The 12,256-nt window shown below is 43.1% G+C and overlaps 2 protein-coding genes across 4 annotated transcripts in view; both read left to right on the top strand.

Annotated features, from left to right (window-relative positions):
- si:zfos-2326c3.2 (misshapen-like kinase 1) overlaps window positions 1-5,420 on the top strand; it is a 65,132-nt gene extending 59,712 nt beyond the window's left edge. For all 3 annotated transcript variants that reach the window (XM_030369315.1, XM_030369316.1, XM_030369317.1), the window contains 2 exons: window positions 608-747; window positions 2,066-5,420. In XM_030369315.1, coding sequence (XP_030225175.1) covers window positions 608-747; window positions 2,066-2,149 — 224 coding nt within the window. In that variant the 3' untranslated portion in view covers window positions 2,150-5,420. The remainder of the gene's footprint in view (window positions 1-607; window positions 748-2,065) is intronic.
- A 4,808-nt stretch (window positions 5,421-10,228) lies between these two features.
- myot (myotilin) overlaps window positions 10,229-12,256 on the top strand; it is a 34,486-nt gene continuing 32,458 nt past the window's right edge. The window contains exon 1 of the mRNA XM_030368552.1: window positions 10,229-10,516. The gene's annotated coding sequence lies outside the window, so the exon portion shown is untranslated. The remainder of the gene's footprint in view (window positions 10,517-12,256) is intronic.

Raw genomic sequence — 12,256 nt, forward strand, 5'->3', positions numbered from 1 at the left:
TTTTTTTTTTTTTTTTTTTTTTATTTCTTATTGCTTATGTTTATTTATTTATTTATTTATTTATTTTTTCCACAATGTCTTGCTTTTTAAAAAATGTATGATGACTATATGCTCTGTAAGGTGACCTTGGGTGTCTTGAAAGGCGCCTCTAAATTAAATGTATTATTATTATTATTATTACTAGCCCTGCTCCCAGGTAGCACACTGGGCTTCCTGCAGTTTATCAACAATGGCGGCCATCCATTTTGGCAGGTGGTTTCACCGGGGATGTCTGAGTGTGTGAGCGTTCTGTAAATGGCCAAGCCCAACTGTGTTAGGAGAGTGGAGTTTGTGCAGCTAGGCCACTGCCTCCTCCCTGTGTTTTCAGCTGTGTTCTTCTGCTCCTCCACCTCCACACAACGGGCCTCACGTTCATGCACTGAATAACACCTCAGCTCACCAAACAAAGCTGTGACATTTGATCCTTAAAGTGTAAAGACATTGTTCTTGTCCCTTCAAATTCCACTTTTAAAATGATTTGCATTTATACCACCTCCATAAAATAGTCATCTTACTCCCACTCTCTCCCTTTGTTCCTCTCTCTCTCTCACTCTCTCTCTCTCTACAGCCTACCTGCAGTCCAACCAGGTGATGGGCTGGGGGGAGAAGGCCATTGAGCTAAGGTCCGCCAACACAGGGGACTTGGAAGGGGTCTTCATGCACAAGAAGGCCCAGAAACTTAAGTTCCTCTGTGAGAGGAACGATAAGGTATGCATTCCGTTGCAAAGCAAAAAGTAATGCAGTTTGCAATTTGGTTCACATGGTGATGGAGAATAATTTATTTGGGTCTCAGGACACTTCGGACAGCAAAATCTAAATTTTAGAGAGTGATCATGGGAAGATACTACCAGCAAAGTTACCAAACATACACTCTGGAGACAATGGGTGGACAAGACTATAATAGGGAATCTTTTGAAATGTACATCCTTCGGAGGAGACGTAAAACCGAGGTCCTGACTAGGGCCCGACCGATTCATCGGCCTGCCGATTTAATCGGCCGATTATAGCCTTTTTGAAAATAATTGACATCTGCCAAAAAGACACCGATTACAACCGATTTTTTTTATTATTTTTTTATATATATTTTTTTTTTTTTACCGTACAACATGAAAGCACGCTCGCTCAGGCAGCTGCGCGCTCACCTCACCAATGTACACAAGACGCGTTGTTTGAGCATGTTGTGCCTGTTTTTCTTTAGGTCCCAGGCCATGTTAATTTTTTATACTGTAGACTCTAACGGTGAGACCATACTGCTCAGCACGCACGTGTTAGTCACTGCTCACGAGCGCAGCACATTGGGAGTTAGTTATTTATTTTACATTTGAAATTACACTAATTTTTGACTGTAAATGTATTCTAAAACACACAAAGGTTCTGCATTCAATTCACATATTCGTCAAAAGAGTTTAAAGTATATTTAAGGTATCAAAACTACGTTTTATATGCTTTTTTTTTTTGCTTTTTTTTTTTATCGGCCGATTAAATCGTAATCGGAATTTTTCTCTGAAAATAATCGGCATCGGCATCGGCACTCAAAAATCAATATCGGTCGGGCCCTAGTCCTGACTCACTGAGGTCATAAAAGATCCCAGGGCACTTATCGCAAAGAGTAGGGGTTTCCCGGTGTCCTGGCCCAACCAGGCTCATTCAATCTGGCCCCCTAATCATCCTCCTGTATAATTGGCTGACTCATTAATTCCCTCACTCTCCAGCTCATGCTGGTGTGTGTTCAGCGTTCTTGCGCAGATTGGCTGCCGCGCATCACCCAAGTGGGTGCTACACACTGGTGGTGGTTAGTGAGGTTCCCCCTTCCCTGTAAAAGCATCTTTGAATGTCTAGAAAAGCGCTACATAAATTCAATCCATTATAAATAGGAAACAAAGTTGAGGGGCAGTGACCATCTTGGAGAGTTTTGGAGAGAGATCGGCAAGAAATTGAATTGCAATACACTATGGGTGAAGTGGATATTTCTTAAACTCTTCTGACACTATGAGCATGTAACCCAGTTCCTCCTCTGTGTCTCCAGGTCTTCTTCGCATCAGTTCAATCGGGAGGCAGCAGTCAGATCTATTTCATGACCCTTGGACAGAACTCGCTGTTTAGCTGGTGACACCTGGATCGACCAATCCAGGATCGGCCGGCGATGCCTGGATGTGCACCGCCAAGACTGCTTGGTAATGACTGGGTCTGACGTTGAAGGACGGATGAGTAATGCTTGGATCTGCCGCTCCTGAATCGGCTGGAAATGCCTCGACCTCCCAACCCAGGATCATTTGGTGATGTCCCTGTCTATTCGACCTGGTTGATTTGATCAATCCATCAACCATCTACAACTTTTGCTTTCTGGAGTTAAGCTTTTTTTTGTTCAACCCAACCTGCCAGGATTTAAACGTTATTGATTCGAAGAAGAGCTCTGTCTCTACAACACACATGCCTCCATCATCGGTGACTCGACCCTGGACTGATGGTGGTCAAGGCAACAGGAAGTCCACTGAATCTGACCATTTGTTCTGTCGTCTGCTAGCGATGCCTGGATCCTCCAGGAGCTCTTCGTTAGCAGAAAAAGCTATCGCTGCATTTATCTAGATACCTTGGACACTTCAACACCTTCTTCAGTTGGTCTTTAAAAATTGACCACCTCCCCATTGTAAGGCGTCTACTGGGAATGTCGGGGAAAATTACGGGGCTTCTTTGCAAATTAATATCAATTTTACTGGATAACATATATTTTTTTTTATGTAATTCAACCTGCTCCTTCTCATCTGGTGTGTTGTCTTGTCTCAAACAATTCAACCATTTAATCATTTTGTCGATATTTTCCATTCAGATGGAAAGGATTGTGTAGATTTAGTAAAGTGATCATACAAAAATCAGTGTTATTATTGATGCCTACCTGCAGATGTCCGTTCCTGGTATCATTACATTCAATTCCCTGGTATCATAACCTTTAGTTCCCTTGTATCATAACCTTCAGTTCCCTGGTCTCATTACCTTCAGTTCCCTGGTCTCATTACCTTCAGTTCCCTGGTCTCATTACCTACAGTTCTCTGGTATCATTACCTCCAGTACCCTGGTCTAATAACCGTCAGTTCCCTGGTATCATATAGGCCTGGATAGGATAGGCATTCTCCATAAGAAGATTAGTAAATTGTTCTTACAGACAATACAATCAACATTAACTGATTAGATATCTATAAGGTGACCAAACTTGGTTTGAAGCATGAGGTATATCTGGTTGAATCACTGTATGTAAATGAGAAGAAACTTAAAAAGGTTTTGGTCGGATATTATGCATATTCTAAGAAGGACTTTCATTATTATGCCTGTATGTGTCATGTATGTTTGTTTTTTCTCCTAACTTGAAGAATTACTATTGACAAAGCCTAATGAGATAACATATGTATATAAAGGTGAATTATATTTGTAATAAAGTATGACTATGCTGCTCTTAATGCCATTTTGAAAAGAGCAATATCAATATAGTGATTCAAATGTATTGACATAACTGAAACATACTTAGCGATAGGAAATGGAAAAAGCTACTTGGTTTTCTGAAGGTTTGTTTTGCTCCTCTATTCATTCATACCCAATGTTAAATACAAAGGACTTTTCTGCCATAAACATTCAATTCTATCCATTTAATTCAGTGATTTTCCTTAAATAGCTGCATAACGTAACATCAACTAGTATTTTCCTCACTTTACTCAGAAAGTACAGCCTCAGTGAATGGCCAACATTAATATTTTATATTCAGCGTTAGACCTTCTAATGTCTTATTGTTTAACATTCTTCCTATTACGTGAGCCAATTATATTTTTCTGAACAAGGATATCGTTAATTACATCTTCATGTATTTACAATACAAACGTAATGACATGAGGCAGATTTTATTGTGATAGTACTAACTAGTACTGATTACTAGTACTAACTACAAGCCCAATCATTGGGACCAGAATAAATGTCTGCATGCTAGCCTGCAGCTCTTAACATCGTTTATACAACAGTCTTTTGCTTTAGTGTATATATACTCATAAATTGCACTATTTTATAGAGATTTTATAAGCAGCCAGCTATACTCGTCAACAAGTCATTTCCCAAAGTCGATTTCACACAAAAGATTGCAGTTGGGAACCAAAGCATGTATTTTCTACAACTGATTATACTTTACCACAGAGGCATATAGTCCTGACCACAGAGACTGATGTTCCCCGGTCATGCCCAGGTTCTTAGAAATGCATGGATTCTGTCTGAGGGTTTGACATTCCCTCTTAGCCGGCCGCTTTAAACAAAGGCCTCATTATATATTTCCTGTGATCGAGCCAATCGTCTAATTTAAAAGAGTGGGGCGGATATACAGTGTGGGCTGAATGGAAAGTAATCAGGGAGTCATAATTATTACGTGTATATCAACATTAGTATCATTATGGTTAAAATTGAATCTTTATCCTTGATGTGCGTTTATTATTTTACAGTAGGTCTACAAATAGTTAGATAACAGAATAAACCCCATTCTAATTATAGTATAACAATATTGACAGAGGTTTATCTAGCTAAAACTATTTCAAACTTACATTATATAGAATTAACCTCATTGAAATCATTAAATTGCTATGCTTACCTTGCAGAGGTCAACGAATACTATGAATGTGTTCAGTAAGGGTTACAAAATTTGCCCAAAAAGACAGTTTGGTTGAAAATGCGCGTGTACGGGGACGAGTTAAAAATAAGATACATGCTAGATATTGCTTGATTGGAACTCAAAAGATTATGTTGACCTATAAATTTGATACCTTTTACACTTCAATGCCATCTCTCACTTCTTCATTTGCCATATGTTTTGTTTATCTTTTATAATTCTGTGGTAGTTTTTCTTTATTTAATTAGTTTCCAGATGGTTAAGGGGTCTGAATGCATGGGGTTTTAAAACCATGACATTTATTTCATTGAGACTGCTCTTGCTTTAAACATACTCTTAACATTGGGACGTGTTGCTTCAAGATTACTTATTTATACCTGCTGAGGAAACTGCATCGCTTTTTGAAACTAGCTGTCTGATTGCTTTGGATTACAAAAACCACCATCCTGTGTTATTTTTGGTCAGCGTCAGCTGACTGTATTTGATAGTGTTAAATTCGAACCGATTTATGATATACTAGGTCAATATTAACTTATTGCAGCTGGTTCTGTGACAGTATATTAAACGGGATATGTTTTAATACATCTTTAATCTTGATTGGTTGTAATCAAAAGGATCACTTTGTCATTCATCCCCTGAGATGAGTATCTCGTCACCGTGACAATGTTTCATCCCTGTGTTTTGATGATGTATTCATTTGTGTTTCCCTTCTATTGCAACAAAAGTCATAAATGGTCAACTTCAATTCTTCTAATCTTTTATCTTTGCAAATGGGCTGTGTGATTGTATATCAATGATCAACACGCTGTTCCTTCCAGGGTTTGAGTTTCTGATCCATCTGTTGGCTGGAAACTCTGGAAGTAATCATTCAATCACCAACAAACCACAGCTACCTCTAGCATCAGAGTAAATTTTTCAAATCTTACATCAAATCAAACCCCAGCAACAACAGAGCGATCTTGGGTGTACCACATGCTATCGCTGTCCTCTGATTGGTTGAAGGGACCGAGAGACCATATCACTCTTCTGAGTGTGTAGAGCAGTTGGCCATTGTAACTTTGTAATTTGTAGTATCAGTACTTTTACAAAACATTTTGGGACAGTGCAGTGGGATAAAAAGAAAGAGCCTAAAGTCCCAGTGTGATAGATCTAGCCCCTTCCCTTTAGTGGGCGGAGCTAGGCCTGCTGGGGTTGTGAGTGGGAGGGGTTATGTGGTTGACGCTAAGATATAGAGTTATGATGATAAGACATCCGATGGAGGATAAGACATCCAAACTGATTTTATTGATAATTCACTATCGATCAACAACGACTACAGATATGTCCAGGTTATTTTAAGCTACGAGCTAGTTGGAGTGTTAACATTGCAGCTTTATCTGCTGTAGTTCAGTGAACATTCCATCGAATAAGTAAGGAGGAGAGAAAACGTGTGTGTGTGTGTGTGTGTGTGTGTGTGTGTGTGTGTGTGTGTGTGTGTGTGTGTGTGTGTGTCTGTCTGTCTGTCTGTCTGTCTGTCTGTCTGTCTGTCTGTCTGTCTGTCTGTCTGTCTGTCTGTCTGTCTGTCTGTCTGTCTGTCTGTCTGTCTGTCTGCGTATGTATGTGTGTGTGTCTTGTGTGTGTGTGTGTGTGTGTGTGTGTGTGTGTGTGTGTGTGTGTGTGTGTGTGTGTGTGTGTGTGTGTGTGTGTGTGTGTCGGTGTGTACGTATGTGTGTGTGTTTGTGTGTGTCGGTGTGTGTGTGTGTGTGTCTGTGTGTGTGTGCACCTGTATATGTGTGTTTATGTGTTTGTGTGTGTGTATGAATGTGTGTGTGTGCGTATGTGCGTGTGTGTGCTTCTGTATATATGTTTGTGTCTGTGTGTTTGTGTCTGTGTGTGTGTCTGCGTGTGAGAACCTGTGAAGAGATTTTTTATTTGCGCCTCCGTTATGTAAACTGTGGTTGATGATGGGTTCCATTTCAGGCTCCCGGTGACTCACTTCTCTCTCGCCTTCTATCGCTCTCTCTCTCTCTCTCTCTCTCTCTCTCTCTCTCTCTCTCTCATATTCCTTGCGTGTGAGTTAATCTGTTAGTTAAACTCATTTTCCTGGTTCTCGTTGCTGTCAGGGAGCTGTAGGCGTTGGTGAGGGCATATGATTCATGCTTCTGTATAGGTTTTTTATTTGATATTCACAAAAGCAAAGCGTTGTTGGTGAGGGAAGCGACAGACAGGCCAACAGGGGGGCAAACCGTGCCAGTTGCAACTAATCAATTAAGAACAAGTGACAGCGTAGACACCAACGCATAAGATGGTGTTGATATATTGCCGTCACACTGTGCCAAACTTGTATACATGGCTTAAACTTTTTTGTTGTGCAGTGGGAATAAATCCAGGGTACAGGACTCGTTGCTGCGCAACAGAAGAGCTAACAGCACCAACTGAGCGCGGTGGGTCACCGTGCTTCAGATCTCAGCCTGTGTAGGAGCTGCTGTTCTGTGGATAGACGGTGATGTGTGGGAAGGAGGGACACTGAGGGAGTCGTATGCATGTAGTAATGAAAGGATGGAGGGGGAGGAATACAGAGGTGGAGATGGGGTCGAACAGGGAGGTGTGAAATCGGACTGTAGGATCGGGGATGAGAGGAAAAGACACCAATACTTTCTATCTCTGAAGTTTACCTGAATATGTTTGAGTAATACGCTGTTAAATACTGTAACTTTTAACAGTTAAATACTATCTATGCATACATTTTATTAATTGCAGTAATTGATCCAAAAGTAATAAATGAGAATGTCAGGAACAGATAAGGAAGGTTGGTTGTAAATATATACATACTACTAAAAATATTGATATATTATTTGGACCTGAATTCGCATCCCAGTAAGTTCCTTAAAGCTTGTACAAAATCCCACTTGTTGAGTGGTATTTGTGTTTCTGTTTTCTGCTAATTAAATATAAACGTGGGTGCAATATGCAGAGGACCTGTCCATTATCTACTGGCAGATAGCCGTGAAATTATGTTACGTAAGAGAAGAGATGTGAAAATCTTCTGCATGGTACAGACGGATGTATAAAGAGATGAACTTCCAACATGACCTGTTACTTTGTGTTTTCATGACATTCTGTTAATGTACTTATGTATTTTATGTTTTTTTTAACTTGTACCCTTGCACTGGACCTGTTAATCGAGTCCTACTGTAACCCTGGAAACCTGTTGACACCAGAGAGAGAGGTGAACCCACAAACTAGCCGGTGTTTCCATGCAGACAAGACCAGTGTTGTGGAGAGAATAAAGAAATGAATGGACTCATATCCTGTTAAAAAATAGTAATAATTATGTCCTTATTATTTATTTATCTCTGAACGTTGTGGCAACCCGGCTCCGGCACAGCGCCCCTGGCGGCCCAGGGGAGAGTGGAGAGACGGGTGTACCGCTCATTTCCCCCAGATGGCGCCAGTGAGCGCATTGGCGCTGGCACCAATCAGCGGGATGCGACGCACCTGAGCAGCAGGTGGAGAAGAATGGGTTAAATAGCAGGCTTCAAGGTTCGGTCAAGGCTCTCGTGGTTCACGTGTGGAGAGACCGGTCCTCGAGGGGGAGAGACCGGCGAATACCCAGAAGAATACCCAGAGGGACGATATTCTCCCAGGCTTCTTGTTCTGTTTCACAGTAGTCTTTTGTTTGAATAAACAAGCCTTTAAGGATTTAACAGAGCTCAAACGTGTGCAGATTGGGGTCGTGTGCAGACTCGTGAGGTCACTCACGAGTCGGGTTGCCATAACGTGTAGGCCTACCACAGGTGTAAACATAAAGGATAGGCCCTTTACTAAAAGGATCCGTTGTGTGGCTTCTGACACAAACAAATCCATCACAACGACCCCATCCTGACTCAAGGTTCTAATACGCCAATAATCGGTCTCTCTTTGTTCCAGTGGGGTGTTAAACTGCTAGGAAGGAAGAGTTAGCAGCCAGTATAGACTTGTCTAGGGTTTCACTGTCGTCGTCCCCCTCGCCTCCCCCCCACCACCAGCACTAGCTGACTCCACAGTTCCTCACAGAAGCTCTCAAATATAGATTGCTACCCCCCTGGTGCCCACACACATACATTTTACCTTTTAATCCAGTCTTTCTTTCTTTGATACATATTATTGTGTTGTTTCTGCGTGCAGCCTGACACACACACGCACGCACGCACGCACGCACACACACACACACACACACACACACACACACCGCAACACACATACGCACACATTCAACTAATATCCTTTGTGCAGCACCTCTTTTTTCATCAAATGCAATTATAAAGTGCTTTGCATCATAAACCAAGACAGATTCCACGATAATGCAACAAAAAATGTAAAATAACCCTGTCGATTGGAAATAATGTAATAAGAATAAGTAAAACTGTGTTTATTTGGAGAAAACTTCAAAATTACATATTTATGTCAAGATAAAATAGACAACGTACTACAACTATGTAAGACAACCTTGGGGACGGCAATACAAAATACCATTTGTTAAACTCTACATGAAATATCAATAAAGTTGCTTTCCCATGCCTCCTTTTTCTCTCTCCCCTCTCACTCCCCCCTCTCTCTTTCTCTCTCTCTCTCTCTCTCTCTCTCTGTCTCTCTCTCTCTGTCTCTCTCTCACTCCCCCCCCTCTCTCACTCTCTCTCTCTCTCTCTCTCTCTCGCTCTCTGCCAACCTCTCTCCATCTTTTTTTATCTCTCTGTGTCTATCTCAGGTGTCGTGTGTCCTCTGAAGACTCACTGGCACCCAGCGCCTGCTCGTTTGCTCCTCACACTCGCTCAGCGATGTGAGGTCATCCTTCTGGTCGTCAACCCCCCCCCCCCCCCCCCCCCCCTTGGCAAGCTCCAACAACTCTGGCTGCATTTAAGTGAGGTCAAGTTTAATGCTTCTGCTATTGATCAGCGTACAGCACAGCAGGAGCGCTAAGACCCTCACTCTGTTGCTAGGACATCACGTCCTTAATCAGGAACAAATTAACAACGTGAAACAACTTACACACCCGATGTGAAAGGTATTAACAGTCCCTTCCCAGAAAGACAGCAGCGCAACAGATTCTTGCCGATGATGAACAGCAAATGGAAAAGGAAGTAAGGCTCATAAACAGAAGTCAGATGGTTGCAGCCTACAGATGCAGATTGTTGTGGGAGAGATTCTAGAAGCCAGAGACATTATGAATGAATGGCATTGCATCGTAGTTCCTCCTGGAAGACGTACGAGGCAGAGGCTACCTACAAGGTAACTATTGTGCATTTTGCCTGCTCTTTTTTGACTCACACTGAATGAAGTTATACACAGTGCAACTTTTGGTTTGACATGAACACACACGTCATGTCGTTTTGAATGTGTGTGCTTGTGTGTGTGTCTGCGTGTATGGGTGTGTGTATGTGTTTAGTGTGTCTGTGTGTGTGTGTGTCCCACAACTCCCTGTTGTCCACCATTGCCCCCTCTGTGCCTCCCCCTACCCTCCTCCCACCCCACCTCATCCCCCCCTCTCCGATTGCCTCCTAACGCCATTCCACCTCCGTGACACACACACACACACACACACACTTCCCTATGTGTGCGCGTGTTTGTGTGTGGTTTGGTACATGTGTGAGCTTCACTGGGAGAGAGAGAGCCCGGGGAGAGAGACTAGCAGTCTAACGGTCGCATACGTTGCGTCTCTCCTGCTTTATCTCTTTGGTCTCGCTCTTCTCTTCCTTTACGGAGCCCTGGTGATATTCCACCTATCGGATTAGCTACCAGCCCGTGGTTCCCCCCCGCGTCTGTCATGTCTCCCCTCCACTGAGTCTAGACAGGGGGTATTCCTCCCCAGTAGCTCCAGATCAGGTAAGAGAACCCATGCATGGAGCCTGTGCTGAACGCCATCATGCGCTGGCCGTGTGCTCGCATGCGGAGCTGCATGGTGCCCCCGGCGCTGGGCGCACACCATGGAGTCAAACCCCCGGGCCCCAGACGTCCTGGTCCCAGGCCGGGCTCAGGACGTCAGTCTGAGGCGAGAGAGAGGTCCTTGGAAGTCCTGGGTCCGGGGTGTGGCTGGGATCTGGGTGGAGGACAGCTGACCGGCGGGAAGTGTCCTGACACGTCTGTTGTCTGTTCTCTTCTGAATGGAGATTAAAAGTGGAATGCTGTAGGAGCAACGACAGTGATGTCACCAACGTATAATAACCCCCCCCCCTCGCTGCAGATTAAGTTTGAGTTGTGCTTAAAAGGGAGGATAAGAAATCAAATAAAGAAGATAAAGAAGGCATGACAGCGAGTTGGTAGGATAATTCTGTTGGACCATATGGTGGTGTAAAGGAGATAAAAGCCCTTTTTGATGTTGTTGTTGCGTGGGGCCACTGGACCCCCGGGATATGAGGGAGAACAGGCCCGCAGTCAGATGCAGCCGGACAGCTGTGGTGCTCCGTCTAGAGCTAAATTTATATGCTGTGTAATGTGTCCGTGTGCCACACTCTCTGCACTCCATGAAACCCCCTTATTATGTGTGGGTTTCTCTCTGCAGGTATGTAGGAATGTATCCAGATATGTGTGTGTGTGTGTGTGTGTGTGTGTGTGTGTGTGTGTGTGTGTGTGTGTGTGTGTGTGTGTGTGTGTGTGTGTGTGTGTGTGTGTGTGTGTGTGTGTGTGTGTGTGTGTGTGTGTGTGTGTGTGAGAGGGCATAGGGAACCGTTTTGCAATTTTGGTTTTAAAAAGTTGGATGAGTTATTCTTTGATGAGGCACCGCTTGAATAACTGGCCGTTTGGGAGTCTGTGTGTCTTTGTGTGTGTGTGTGTGTGTGTGTGTGTGTGTGTGTGTGTGTGTGTGTGTGTGTGTGTGTGTGTGTGTGTGTGGTGGGGAGCAGCTATGCAAGCTTGGCATGCCTTCATGAAGCACCATTCAATTGGTGTGCTGTGGTTGGCTGAAGGAGATCAGGTGACCTGTTCCCATTTCTAAATCGGTCCGCGAACCCAGGGCAACACGAGGGCCCGGGAGAATTGGGCAAATTGGTTACATTGTGTGTGTGTGTGTGTGTGTGTGTGTGTGTGTGTGTGTGTGTGTGTGTGTGTGTGTGTGTGTGTGTGTGTGTGTGTGTGTGTGTGTGTGTGTGTGTATGTGAGTGTGTGTGTGTGTGTGTGTGTGTGTGTGTGTGTGTGTGTGTGTGTGTGTGTGTGTGTGTGTGTGAGTACGTGTGTGTGTGTGCGTGCATGTGCATGTGTGAGTGAACGTAACTGAAAAAAACTATTGAACAGCTTATTTCATAGGTCTATACAGTCTGTATAACTTCATCTAAAAAGGTCAATTCAGCTGACCATTTATCATGATGCAATAGTTTCAGGCTCAAGTTTCTACTTATAACTTGTGCAACAGTTTAAATATAATTAAAAGCATGATAGGAATTCTTTGTGACAAGTGAACATGTTTGCATCAGATACACATTACATTTCCATGAAAAATTATACCATATAAAAGGTACGATTTAAGAGCTAGCGTTTAGCTTGATTTGTAGATTTGACAGCCTTCAGCTACGAGTTAGTGGAATACCTTTGAAGAGATGAAAGGTAAACAGGGCTTGCCTCTGCATCAGC

This window comes from Gadus morhua, chromosome 10 (genome assembly GCF_902167405.1).
Source record: "Gadus morhua chromosome 10, gadMor3.0, whole genome shotgun sequence".
In the NCBI taxonomy this organism is placed as follows: Eukaryota; Metazoa; Chordata; class Actinopteri; order Gadiformes; family Gadidae; genus Gadus; species Gadus morhua.